General features: G+C 41.9%; 1 protein-coding gene across 22 annotated transcripts in view; it reads right to left on the bottom strand.

The window, feature by feature from the left end:
* Window positions 1-14,654, bottom strand: part of ADGRL2 (adhesion G protein-coupled receptor L2) — a 204,548-nt gene that overhangs the window by 36,411 nt on the left and 153,483 nt on the right. For 15 of the 22 annotated variants that reach the window (XM_073643965.1, XM_073643970.1, XM_073643972.1 and 12 more), the window contains exons 6-14: window positions 9,985-10,281; window positions 9,547-9,650; window positions 9,237-9,422; window positions 8,811-8,849; window positions 6,482-6,665; window positions 5,843-5,965; window positions 5,393-5,601; window positions 1,992-2,165; window positions 1,350-1,559 (exon numbers count right to left, since the gene is read on the bottom strand). In XM_073643965.1, the coding sequence (XP_073500066.1) occupies window positions 1,350-1,559; window positions 1,992-2,165; window positions 5,393-5,601; window positions 5,843-5,965; window positions 6,482-6,665; window positions 8,811-8,849; window positions 9,237-9,422; window positions 9,547-9,650; window positions 9,985-10,281 (1,526 nt within the window). The remainder of the gene's footprint in view (window positions 1-1,349; window positions 1,560-1,991; window positions 2,166-5,392; window positions 5,602-5,842; window positions 5,966-6,481; window positions 6,666-8,810; window positions 8,850-9,236; window positions 9,423-9,546; window positions 9,651-9,984; window positions 10,282-14,654) is intronic. The other 7 variants (XM_073643975.1, XM_073643956.1, XM_073643976.1 and 4 more) reach the window with 1 other exon arrangement.

Here is a 14,654-nt window from a genome sequence, read left to right as displayed (position 1 = left end):
CTACAGAAGACTATTAGCGACCACCTCAATAATCTGTGATGGCTGGACAGGATCCTTGCGAATTGCCTTCTACCTGCTGGAATTCTGACACGATGTCATCGTTACGGCCTGATGCACACATGGCGTCACGACGCGGCTACTAACCAGAAGAGGCAACGAGAATGTCTGTAGGTAGGAGATAGTTCGTAGGGCTCCCATTCAGCAGCCATCAAATTCTGATGTGCCCGCTGGAACAGGTTACTGTGAATCATTGCGCTCATCTGTAATCAGTATAGTTAGGACTGTGTTTCCCCGAAAATAAGCCTTAGGCTATGTGCCCAAGATACAGAAATGAAGCAGAAATTTTCCTGAGCATTTCTGCATCTCCTTGACAGAAAAACGAATGTGGTTTTACATGCGTTTTTGCCATGCGATTTTCCAATGCATTGTATAGGCAAATCTGCATGCAGAAACGCACAAGAATTGGTCATGTCCGGATTTTTTTCTGCAAGTAAAATCCGCGCAGAAAAAATCCTGACCATGTGCACAGAACTTGCAGAATGTCATAGGAAGTCATGGGGTAAGGTATGCAATGCGTTTCTGGAGCATTTCTGCACTAAAAAATGCACCAAAAACGCATCGTGGGCACACAGCCATAGCATGATTTTACAGGATTTTTGGCGCCTGCTTGAAGTATAAGCCATACTCCAAAAATAAGCTCTAGTAACCATGGCCAGTGTTTGGGGTGGGGGGGACAAATGGGGCAATTGCCCAGGATCCCCACTCTTACGGGACACCTGCATTTCTATTCCGAGGTTAAGACTGCTTACGGACCTTTGGTGACATCATAGTCATGTGACCGTGCCGTCATCAAAAGGTCCTTTAAATGCGGGAGTCTAGAGGAACTGAAAAGGAGACCGGCTGGTATGTACCATATGTGCAATGTGTGTATATATACCACATGTGTATGTGCAGTGTGTGTGTAATATAAGACCTTGTCTTATTCTTGGGGAAACACAATATGTAGCGACTTAGAAAACAAAGGGATGCTATAATAATTAACATTGGAATCCACCGCCTCTCCAAGGTTAGAGCTCGAATGGTCTCTGCTGGGATGTGATGAGGTCCCATTTATCAGTCCTGTAGGTAATCGGTGGGTGATTCGTTCAGAGGACTGGTGGTCGGGATGTCATCACTTCCGGTCCTGAAGGAGACCATTGGAGCAGTAACGCTGAAGCAGTGGCTATTCTTCTTTATTTGATTAATAACTATCCCTACCCTGTAAACCTTTCAAAAGCAGCAGAAAACCCCTTTAAGGGAAGGAGGGAGAAACGTTTTTTTTTTTTTCTATGGTAAACTGGGATCCTTACCACGTTGCTTGTTTTATCAATGCTGATCAAGAACAAAGATTCTGCAATGAACAGGTTGATGCAAAGGTTTTTGTGTATCGTATTTCGATCGCTCTGAAGACCACGGAAGAAGCAGAAGGTAAAAATACAAATGGCGAGACAGACCAGGGAGATGACTATTCCCATTCGTGTGATGACATCTAAGAACTGTCCGTGTCTACTGTCCTTGTACTGGAAAAGACAAAAACACAGGTCGTTCGCACGAAACTTTACTTAACTATATGGCATGGGGAAGCAGGGAAGAAGCAAAAATAAGTTGGAAAAGTACAATTATAAGATCTTAAAAAGAATGTAAAACGTAGGAAGGCAAGTTAATGATATCCATCATCCTAGAAATTCCTAGATGCCTTAACGTGAACCTATTGTTCTAGCAATCACCAGGCTTCCTTTTTCCAACCCACTCCTCTCCTTTTCCCGTACGTAAACTGAAGCTCACTCATCCAAAAACAATTCCGATTGTGTCCTGACGCAAACACCCTAGAGCTTAATGTCATCTCTGTACATAGCAACATGCACCCAAAACTAAGAAACAAGTGACACATTATCATTATTTTGTGGTTTCAAGTTTTACAAACAGCTTTATCAAATGCCAAGAATACTTACAACAATCTCCCGATGGGCCATGAGTATGGCAAAATTGGTTAAGTGGCTACAGGCGCAGGTTGTGTGAGTCAGATTGGTTTCTATCAAACGACAACCCTGTGTGGACCAATATCCCATCATCGTTCTCTCGGAATAATTCCAAAAAGAGCAATTGGCATTAAAATAATTGTGAGGCTGAGAAAGTAACAAAAAAAAAAAAGAAAAGATATTAAAACCAAAAAAGTATCAAGTACAGAAATCAAAAAATTCTATGATCTAGAACTTCACGATGGAGAATTGACATTTTATAGTTTGGAAACTACAAGTCCCGGGAAAGCTAAAGATATTTTATAATCCTAGAAGGCATCAAGTAGAGAAAATCAACAATTTTTCATTCTAGAATTTTAAATTTTATCGTTTGGAAACTACAAGTCTCGACTAGCTAAACGATTCAGAATGTCATGCGGTGGCCTTATACACAGCTTCTTAGGTACAGGTCAAGGGTTTAGGTTTTGGTTTCTACAGTAGGATGTGTAAGTAGGTAGCCAACATTGTTCCCAACAAAAAGAGAAGAGATTTTTGAAAACCAATTTAAAAAAACAAAAACAAGTGGTTACGAAAAGTTACAAAAAAAATTAAGGAAAGCCAGGGTTAAATATCTGAAGGCTGGCACCTGAAAGGTTAGGGAGATCCTGCTACATCTTCAGGGTTCTCCACCATTAACCTGATCAACGAAACCAAGAGCAGTTTAATGGTGGAGAACCCTGAAGATGTAGAAGGACTTTTATAACGACCCAGACCTTGTATAAAAGAGGCGGCCATTGTGTGGGCTGCACCAATACCGGAAAGCAGCCTATGTGTTCAGTGAGGAGCAGACACAATGAACAAGCCTCGTCTAAACTTTTGAACAGAACGTGCTTTAGATCTTATTCCCCGTTATCAGGATCATTCCGAGTCTCCAAGGTTCTTTTTTTTTTAACAGCTCTTAGCTGCAGCACTTTTCTTTCAAGGACAGAAAATCCATTATTTAGCGCTGAATGAGATAAAGCACTACAGAAATCTACTCAGTGTTACACAGTAAGGGAGCTGACTAAGGAGAGCAACAAACTCCACAATAATCACTGCATCTACTTCCAGCTCAGAGAAGGAAAAAAAAAACATACAAAAGAAAAAAAATACCCAAAAAGCAACTTGTTGGCTTCTCATGAGTTATAGCAAATGGAGAAGACGAAAAAAAATTCTACAATGTATTTAGATCCCTCTGAAAGATATTTCCGACATCTACTTTCTTCATTCTTGTTCTATTAAAAGAGGCTACTTTAATTAATAATTGCTTTTATTTTTTGCATCTACGGGTCAAATTGTCTAAGAAAATCGGAAGTTAAGATTTCTTTTTTTTTTTTTTCAAGTATGTTCAGGATTTTTCTTTAGTTCGCATTTAACACATAATGAAGACGTATAGAACATTAAAACCGTAATGAGTCATCTCGTTAAAAATAATTTGCACATGCTAATCCAAGTCTTCATAAGGAACAGGTTCTGTCTCTAGTGTTCAAAAGCAAAAAAGATTAAATGGAACATGGGGACCAGTTAATCGGAACATGTGGGAATCCAGCGGAACAGAAATAGCGATACATGTCGTCAAGGAATCCGGCCCCTTCTAATATATAGCCATCAAATCCAGAAGGTAAGAAGAAGAGAACATCCTACCAATTCACGCACAGAATAAAACCATCCAAAATACTTAAAAATGAGTGGGCCTAGAAACATGGGTGGCCATTTTGAACTTTATGATTATTTATTTTTTCCCAGCTCTTGCTACACGCAGATGTCCTTGACAAAGACCGCTCTCGGTCGAAACATTGGACCATATCTGTTTTGACTCCTTGCTGGATCAAAATAAATAATAAAGCAGCAAGACCTACAGTCTCATTTTCTTTTTGCTGTTGAGGTTTCTACTTCCATTAGTCTGGACCACGAGTCCCTTCCTCGAGCACACTATATTTAAAAGGACACTGCTGCTGGTCTTTTCTCCTTCATGTAACCGGGTTGGGAGAGCAGTCAGCCAGTCCAAGCATTGCGTTGCAATCCTCGTCCAAATTATATGGCCGCTTGATTGTTCGCTAACGGAAATACTGTGGATTTTCCGGGCAAATGTGTGCATCGAAATTCCACAGCGGATTACAGTTTCCGTCACATGGATGAGACTTGAACTAATGGGATCCACACAATGCAGAATTTTTCCACAAGGAAACTGAATGGCGGAAGAAGCAATCAAAGATGTAGGTTTTGGTGCAGGTTTGCTGAGACCTTTATTGGATTCTTTCTGTCCCGTGTGGACGCATCCAAAAACAATGCATCAATAACAATGTGGTCGTATGAGAGACCAGGACTCGAAGATCTCTAATGCGTAGGATTATGGCTTGATTTGGGTCTTCAACAGGTTCGGTCTGGAGCACAGCAACATCTCTCCAGACCTAATTTCAGAACGAGGTGGATGAGGAGCTGCACAACCCTGTTGAGCCTGAGGCATAAAAATCATGCAAGCTTTGGCCATGTGTGCAGTTCTTTGAAGCATCTGCCCCATGGGGGTTTTGCTTCCTCTGGATCAACATGTTAGGCTACAAGTTGAACTCCATGGACTCAGGTCTCTTCATCCTCAAAAACTATGAAAAAGAATATCCTTTTCAGGTCTACGAATGACTGGCCAACTGGAAGGCCCATTTGTTTGGTAGGCCACTTCACATCTATGAAAGTATTAAAGGACAACTCATCTCAGGCTTGGTTAAAAGAAAAAGCCACAGCAAAGTTTCTTGCATGAATCTGACCTTACAGATTTTTTACCAACAGCTTCTTAATAAAGCAAAAATGTGACTCAAATTATGGTGAAAGAATCCAATACAAGATCAAGAGAAGAAATAGCGAGACATCAGGTTGCGGGTATTGACACTGGTTGGACCGAGGCACCTACGCTCTTCATCACACTAAAGTAACTAACACTCAAGGGCAAAAAAAAAAAAATCTCAGCGACTGCCACAATTTACATAACATTGGCATCCAAAGCTGATTTTACACTTGGAGGCATCTAGACCTGCTAATTTATACAGAGTAATCAGAGTTTAGATTGAGCTGCCCTGCTGCTAAGGTAAGAGTTAAATTTTCGGCTCACAAATGAATTAGACTCATTTACATTTTCATGTTGCTACTGAATTAGCTTTCATTAAGAATACACTTAAGTTCTAATAATCACTGATCCGAGTTTCATTTAATTTTATGTTCGATGACTGAAAGAAATTCTCCTTGTGACCCGGAGGCACATTTCCAATCCTGATGGAAACTTTTTTTTTTTTTTTTCTTTTTTTAATAGTCCGACACCTCATTGCTCTCATCCCGAATTCATTCCCTACGCGGCCACTACTCACGTCGATGTGCTTCAGCGTGAAATACACGGGGTCCGTCAGGAACACGCGACTAGATTCCTTGTTTATGGACGCTGCGATCACGTCGGAGTTGACGGCGACACGCGTGCTGTTACGGCCGGCTAGATCGCTGCCCAGTTTGATGGTGGCATTTTCTGTGCTGAGGAACTGGCCCAGGCTTTTGTACTTGATGAAGACCAACTTGGCCAAACCTGGGACACAACGGGAGGAAAAAAAAAATGAGCAAATGCCGCACAGTTTTCCTGCCCTCGCCAGGTTGTCAAATCCTCAGACCCTCATTAAAGCGAAGCCCAGCAGAAACGAGAGCTGCTCTACAGATGTTTTTGCAGCTCTTAAAGGAATCGCCATTTGCTAATAAACAATTCCGATGCTAAAAGTTACAGATCTGAGAGTTGGAACAATGGAGGTTGGAACATGCGCCCGGCGACTTACCATTCCTGCTGTTCTGTTTGACGGTGTTTGCAGAGAGCTGGATCAGGTTATCTTCATTGTTGCCCTGAGGGAATCTCAACTCTTGCACCTGGCCCTCTGTATTGAGCACAGCCACTTCAAGAACTGGTTACGGTGAACAAGAGTCGAGAAAGACGACAGCGGTGTTACAATGCAGCTATTATGAGCTCCCGCAACATGTGTGCAGGGGAAACAGTGGAACGGCTCTGTTAGTCTCTTGTTAATAGAAAACTGTGCTTAAGTTATATGAAAAGGCACATTGAAATCTAAATCTGCAGCCCCACAGCAGAACACTGTTTAATTGCGTTATAATGTTACGTTACAAGATATTCTGGATTTTTAGCTCCTTTGGTATTAGATAGGCTTAGAACAACTCAATATACCTGCAAACCTGGGAATTTCCAAAGCCTCCGATTCACGCTCCCCAAGCTAAACTTTACCTATTTACACAGATTTGCCCTCCCTGTACAATCAACTCTAAAACAAAAATTCAATTAATAATCGCAAGAATCACAGGAAACCTCCCTCGTTAATTAGCAATTAAGGAAGTTTAATAATTGCAAGGATGAAAAGCAACACCCCGCTATGAAACGCTACAGCTATGCCTTCACATGTTCTTACCGATATTAGTAGTGGGCATGGTCACTCTTGTAGGGTCCGCCAGGTTGTCCGCCAGTACGAATGCACCTTCTTCGAGGGTATCCAGTAACATTGTGGCGGCGTGGGCTTGCTCCGATGAATTCATGTCTCTCCATGACTCCAAAGCATCGAACCTCAGCAGGTTGTCCACGGTGTCCACAATGGCCTGCGAGAAGAAAGACGTCAACGTTAGGTCTTTGTGAACATCGAGACATTTAGGGACAACCGGAATCCAACGTATAAGTCACCAAATGTCGGATCGGTTTGCAAAAATTCCATTGTCAAGAAGTACATGTACACCTGGAATGAATGAATCACGTGCAGAAAATAAAGTCACGAGCAGGAACTTAAATGAATTGCAAGCTTGTTATTAACTAGAAAGGATAAATCAAGACGAATAAAAGAAAATATAGCCAACAGAAAAATACTTTGGTAATTATTGGTCACGCTGTATTTAAGGCTTATATTAACTTGCCAGGGAATGTCTAAACAGGCATTTTATGTGTGTTTCAACTGTATTTAAACCAGGCAACTTGCCATCAGGAAAAAAAAAACACACAGGGCTGAACAGCCTATTAAATAATGCCTATCTACGCAAGTTACTTCACTTAGACATGGTGCCCAGACATCCAAGCCAAAAGGAGCCAACTACGGAGGAACCATGCCAAGGGCGGGCATGTGGCCAGGAGCATTGTAGAAGCATGGTATGCGATATCACGGGAAAAGATGACTGACACATATGAAGACGACAAAGGCCTATGTATCTACGGTTAGATATCAGAATCCCATCTTATTGGGAGTATATCCAAAACTAAGAATTTCAGACTGTTCAATACCTACAGGGTGACCCTAATCTTACAAGACAAGGAGATGGTTGTCCCGATCAGTGGATCATTGTGTCAATTACACAATTTTTTCATATAGTCGATCATGGAAGAATGATCAGTGCCTTGAGTAAGGGGCACTTTCCATCTGAGGGGTCATCGTGGAGGAGTTTTCTCTGCATTGTGCCATCACTGCCTAGTACGGTGCGCTAAGCAGATGGGTAAATAGAAATTGAGATGTTGCTGGAGCGGCTTTTACCGATGCCAATGGCTGCTACAATTGGTGCAATAAGTGGTAAAGACCAAAATGATCCATGGAGAACACCAATTATCAAACTATTCATTAGCTTTAAAAATGGAAACCACCCAACCCAGGACCAGGACCCAACCCTGAACCAGCATCCCCAATGGTCAAATGCCATCAAAATTTTCCCGAGACCAGGAACCATCATTTAGATTCCACCAATTAAGCCTGAATATGGGTGAACCAAAACTAAAAATTGTGATTTGCAGCTTATTATCCCAGAGAATACAGTCTGAAGAGCTTATAAAGGATAATAGTCGTCTACTACTCTACAGTTTCGAGAGAAGAGTGAGAACGTTAAAAGGTGGTCGCGAAGCATCTGCGAGACGAAGATTAATTATTCTAATCCATCTTAATATCCTTTATTCCTGTAAAACCAGTCAACGTTCCTAGCAGGTCCTGCCGGAGACGCGTCCAAATGCCACCGACGGGTTTCTCGTGCTCCAACCAGAAAAAGCAGAACAGTCAGAAGCTCCGGTTGACACGGCTTTAGCCATTAACTGAAGTGGGACAGAAATTGCTCTGTCGAGGTCGGCGTCATTAGTCACAGAGAAACACAGATTGAGGCTTCTAATCTCAAGTTCAAATGAGTCCTCTGTCTTCGGGAAGCGAATGGTTTCATTAGCATTGTGGAAGACGGCGTTTGGTTGGTAATTTTAAGAGCGGTTTAATTTTTCTTAAATCGGGACCAAGAAACTCATTCGATCGAGAGCAACACAAACGACGCCGGTCAGAAATTAAGGTCAAGTTGCAGCGTAATGCAGAGCTGCTGGTGACAGGGGTGATACATAAGAGGGAAAATTAGAAATGCCAGTGCTGGAAAAACAGATTTTTTTTCCTTAAAATTACAAATAATGGTCAGTTTCAGTGCTTAGCAGTCAAAGATAAAGGGTGAGACGTATTGTGCACCTGTTAATACGCAGGCAGATAGCACAGCGATTATTCCTAAACACATTGGTGGCGGTGCGGTCTATCACAGCGCTTTTGCTACATGCACATGTACTGCGGTCACCGGATTTTGATGCGTGCAGCGCAGCCGTTAAGGTAATTGCAAGGTATTCATGAAGTTCCTCCAGCTCTGGGCTGAGTCTATGCCGGCTGGCTGCTGAGCATCAAAGACAGACAGATGCGCAGCGTGGAGGAAGGGAAGCACAAGACATAGGGAGGTAATTGGAAATAATACCTTTAAGTAAACTCTGCAAGTCTTCTCTCGCTTTTGCAGCTTTGCAGAAAGAGAACCAGAACATTAGATTGAAAAACACTTTTCTGAAATGTAAAACCAGCATTTAAAACAGATCTGGCAGCTGTAAAAGCAAAGGCAGCCATATTGAGCACTAATACGCAAGTAGTCAAAGATGATAAGGAAGTGGACTTCTAATAATCCACCTTTGTAAGTGAATATGACTTCATTTCTCACAATGGCTAACTTTTGGGGTGTTCTGATGAAAATGTTCAGAAACCTAGAAGCCAAGATCTGATCATAGACTAGATGCATGTACGTAAGAACAAGTCCTCAATGTTCACTCCAGAAACATTTATGGTGATTGACAACAAAGATCTAGCATATCCATAAAACCTTCCACCAACCGATACAAAAAGGAATCCTTACCTTGTTATAGCTGCGCCCAACCGAGTCCTTCTCGCTAGGCTTCAGCTCCTGCAACTGAGCATCCAAGATGTCCACCAGCTGTTCCATGAGTCTAATCGTAGAGCTGATGTCCCCAGCAAACACTGGCTCTTTAGTGTATTTCGCCAAATCGTTCGCAAGGTTAGCAGCGTTTTCTCCACTCCGAATCTGCAGCACAAAATCATAATATAGTCAAGAAATACAATGAACATCCTCTGAAATAAAAGTAAGATCAAAGTCAAGAGGTTGAAAGAACTTTATCCAACAAAACCCATTATCTTATCTAACCCACCTTCTGAGCCAGTTGGTTGACCCAATGCGAGGTGCAATTGCTAAGATCTGGGCCCCTTTCGTTCCAGGTTCCAGTGGTGATTAAGCAGAGGTATGAAGCTGTCCCTTTAGTAGGAAAGTTGAAACCCATAATTAAAAAGACAAAATAAATAAAAAAGTAAAAAAAAAACTCCTTCAACTACCAGAAATGTAGAAAAAAGTGAACGTTCACATGACAGCATGAAGCGATTAACACAAAGCAGGACTCCAATACATCGGCATTGGTGAGACCTGATGATGGTGGCTATTAGAAGTTCAGAGCTTTGTCTGGGATTGCAGATCATGAAGAGCAAACTGATACATATTCCAAAATGCATGTAAAAGCTCATGAAAAAAAAAAAAACTGAAAAAAATGTGAAATTGAAAGAGAATATTGCATACATCGAAAAAACGACTGTACCTCGAGTTCCTTTGGGGCAGGGGCGTTCTACAAGCATCCCTCTCTGAGTCTGCGGCCAACTGATCCCCTTCAATTCCTTAGCTAGACAGAACTTCTCCGGCAAAGGGAAGACGCTGGTTGGCGGAGGATTCTTTGTGGTAGAAAGGACCGCTGGAGGCTTGAGTCCTTTACTTCCTTCTTTTGTACCTGCAGCCGATGTAGTGCTAATTAGAGCTTTCTGTGAAGTCGTGGTGGTGGTTGATACGGTTGTCTCGAGTAGCTGAACTGGTGGTGTTTCTGCCACTACGGTTGTAGGCACTGTTGAGAGAAAATTGGAAAACGCAATTAAAGATAGACACGAAATCTTGTTTAAAGACCGCCTTGAGCTTTCCGGGATTCTTATTTTTTTCTTTTTTGGAATATGTGTCAAGCAAAGCACGACGAGCAGAAGAGAACACAAAAAAAAGCAGCCGAGGAACCGAACTGTGAGCTATAAAGAGAATTCAACAGAGAACCAGACAAGTGCACCATAGACGTCCTTCATATACTCTACGTGCAGATATATTCATCCACGGAAAAGAAGATGGGAACTGTGGATGTGCCGGAATAACAAAATCATGTGCAGTCAACACTCCCCAACAATGCTCATCAACACAAGACCGTGCAATATTAACAATGCCAGCGTTACTGCCCGGTGCGAGGGGCACAAGGACGGTAAACAGCAGGGGCGTGGAGGGCACGACTCAAAACAAACTATTGTTATCTAGGCCAAAGTCACGCCTTTCATCAATCCCTTTGCATATTTAAAGAGCGGTGATAACCAATAGGTAAAAAAAATTATATTGGAGGTGTAACTAGAGGGGGTGCAGAGGTCACGGTCAAATTGGCACCCAAAGCTCTGAATTATTCCTTGGATTAGGCTACATTCACACATCAGTATGGAAAGGGATGTCCGTGCCGGCTGGAGTCTCCCAACCTGAACCCAAACATGGTGCTGTAGCGTTCGGGCCAGGAGAATGCATGCATCGGGCCGCAGCACAGGGATGCGTGAATGCAGCCTTACCTCCGGAGTGATGTCAGCTGCTTTACTTCTTGGATTATTTTTATGAAGGAATTCTCAACCTTTTTGATTACTTCTTGAAGCCTGTCTGTGGATAGTTTGACATTTCGGGGTGATGGGTTGGTGAGCTTTCAGTAGGTTGGGACAACGGGTCTAGAGGTTCTGTCCCCAGTTGTTTATTCCACAGGAGACGTTGGTGGACACAATCGTCACTCTACAATTTATATCTGGATCTGGTTACACGCGAACATTCGCTCCCGATGCAAACGACAAACATCGGTCCACAGTCATCTGACGAAGGCTTATGTTGAGGTGATGACCTAGAAATCTTTTTTTTTTTCCTGCTCCGACTGAGTTTTTCCACATAACAGGCCACCACGAACAAAGGATGAACACCGCAGTGCACACACTCCTACAACCACCGTGTCCCATGGATGCTGCACATCACTGGAGGGAAAAGTTGAGAAACGTCTCAGACAACGCAGAATTCTTCCTCCCGGGACTGTGAGCAGAACAGAGTCCGTTTATTTGCTGATCAGTGGTAATTTAATGGCCCCTTTACGCATGTCAGATGGGGACTGAATGATAATACATCATTCTGCGCATGGGCCGCCATTGTTCTCGGCACCTCGGGGGGGTCTGTCTACACAGCACAATGTGCTGCCGAGAATGACTATCTATTGGGCAAACCAAGAGATCATTTCACCTGACGGACGAAACGTTTTGCTAATTCGTTGGGGAACTGGCGATCTGTTTTATCTCGAGCATTTGTAAGAACACTCCCGATAATCAGGCAGTGAACTCCACTTCAGCACCTTCCAAAAAAAAAAAAACACTTTTGCATCTTTTGGTCTCCATCTACATTTTGCCACAATAGGACAGTTTACATCGGGGCGTCTCATCTCTATCTGCTGTGCCGTGGAAAACGGTGTATTGTTCCCAGTAATCCCTCGCTGGTGAGAGAGGCAATGGGATTACGGATATTGAGTAGAGAAGAATCCCTGCGTGCACCCCATCATCACTACAGTATCGCGCACAGACTTAGACCCTCCCTACGTGCGTGAATGATATTAACAAGTCCTTGATGAGCTGCATTTTAATAATCTTTCTACTTCAGGATTAGCGCTGTAAGCTTCTTCGGCCCGGGACCTATAGGTCACCGATTAGATAATGGTGATTTAGGCAGCAGTTACTCGTCCGCCTCTGATTGCGACTATATATACCTGATTATAGGGTTGGCTGTATACAAAGTGACAGTTAAAGCAGCTTGACATCTGCATTGTGCGCACAATGAGAAACACATGCACAAACCCTGAAAAGGAGATTTACAAAAAATGAGATGTTTGAGACAATGCCGTGCATGAATATAATTCCCGGCCCATCTTCCCACCCAGCACTGATTTTTGCTTGAGAGATTTCGGCATGCCTGATTAGCGCTGAACAGAGGCGAGCGTTGCAGGCATGTCTTCCTTTAGAGATGGAACGTTTCATGAACTGACATTGGTTTCTTTAGATAAAACCAATAGAGGAAAGGGAGAGAAGAGGACAGAAGACGTCTCTGAATGAGAAGTGACAACACTTGAAGGATGGAGATTGGAGAACGCGGCGGTTCAGACTGTTCTGTGCCGCCATCAGGTCAGGACGCAGAAAGCAAAATTAATTGATAGCGGCTCTGTGTGTGTAGGACTTTCTCCTTGATTTAGCCGGTGGAATTTCAAAGCTCGCCTTCTGCCATTCCCAAGGCTTTCTTCCCTTCCCCTTTGTGGGGGGAACCTACAATGTGGAGCTTGGTTCACACTGGTGACTAAGTGACAGGAGAATTAATAAATGGGGTCATCCTTTAGGGCCGATGTCTTTTTTTTTTTTTTTTTCCTTGCTTGTTGTTTGCAGAGCGCTGACGGATTAATTACATTTTAATTTTGCATCCAAGTGATCTGCATGTGTGGGTGCAGAAAACATCACATTCCGGCTACATTTCCAGCATATAATTATACAATATTCAGGGTTTTGTTTTTTTTTGCACTTGTATAAAATCACTAAAACTGCACAAACATCAATGGAAAGAGCCTGAATTATATCAAGTCTGCGCAAAACCATAGAAAAAAAATCATCTGAACCGCCATCGTATCCAGACTGCTATCCAGGCATGAAACCACAGCGGAGTATTCCAGACCAATATAGTAATTACTTTACTCCGAACACACATATTATACCCAAATCTGACCTAAAGGCGTAAATCACAGAGTTTACATACAAAAAAAAATAAAAAATACATAAAAAAATGACCTTGATATTTCTCACACACGAGGAAATCATTTCGAAGCCTAAATAAATGGAAGACTGAAGAGAAACCCGAAACCAAAGCGTCAATACAGCTCGGCTCTGGATTCATCATTCTTTTTCTTTTTAGCTTTTTCCTTGGGAGTAAATGTTTGTATTTAAAGGAAATCTGTCATCCAAAAATTACCTAATTATTTAAGTCACATTCTTGGGTTACATTGTATTTTTAAACATTTTCAGCAATGGTTATTTTTTTTCAAATCACAATCTGTATAAAAAAAAAAAAATAATAATAATAATAATAATAATAATAATAATAATAATCTTGCCATTTTCACATTGGCTACTCAGGGTATTTTAGACTCATTTTTCCTGACCTTTCAGAAATAATTTTTAGCAGGTTCACCATTATCATAGGCAAGGTTACAAGGACAGGTAACACCTCTATATACAGTATATAACACAGGATCCACCATTCACAGTAAGTGATGTCACAGCTCACCTCCTCCTCCTCCTGTACAATGACTGATAACACCTCTATATACAGTAGTTAAAACAGGATCCACCATTCACAATAGGTGATGTCACAGCTCACCTCCTCCTCCTGTACAATGACTGATAACACATCTATATACAGTAGATAACACAGGATCCACCATTCACAGTAAGTGATGTCACAGCTCACCTCCTCCTCCTCCTGTACAATGACTGATAACACCTCTATATACAGCTGATCACACAAAACCTAATCATGAGAGTTGTCACAGCTCACCTACTCCTTCTCCCTTCGCCTTGATCTTTGCACACGCACATTAGATGCTTTAATACAACAGATAAGAGCCAGTCTGTTCATTGTGGCTAATGTACATGTGAATTTTGTAAAACAGGAAGTTAGAATCTAGAAATGTCCCAGTGTGAAAATTGCCAGATTTCTATTTTTATTTTTATTACAGATTGTATTGTGGAAAAAAACACACTGCAAAATAAAGAAAATAAAGACATTTGCCATAAAATCGTGATTTACACAACAGGTGATTTTCTGATGTCAGATTCATTTAGAGCAATGATTTGTTGTCATTTGTAGTGAAGGTTTTTCAGTCATTTTTCTGTGTTGGTCCTGGGTTTTCAATTTTCAGATGTTTTCTACTCTCTTATTATTTGTGATTTTTTTTCCCCCAGTACTTTAGTGATGTATGAAACCTTAATATTTTTTGCACCGTTATGAATCAACGTGCGACATTTTATCACTACGAAGGGACCGTCTGACATAAGAGGTGCAGAAGACCCCGCTACTAACCTTTATTGCCGATCGTTTGCCATTTAGATGAATTTGGCGCAAAGTTCAAAAGCA

Source organism: Phyllobates terribilis, unplaced genomic scaffold (assembly GCF_046119375.1).
Source record: "Phyllobates terribilis strain yellow unplaced genomic scaffold, ASM4611937v1 Scaffold_8__6_contigs__length_399053987, whole genome shotgun sequence".
NCBI classification, from domain to species: Eukaryota; Metazoa; Chordata; class Amphibia; order Anura; family Dendrobatidae; genus Phyllobates; species Phyllobates terribilis.
Note: the sequence above shows the minus strand (reverse complement) of the source record. Positions and strands in the feature narration are given on the sequence as shown.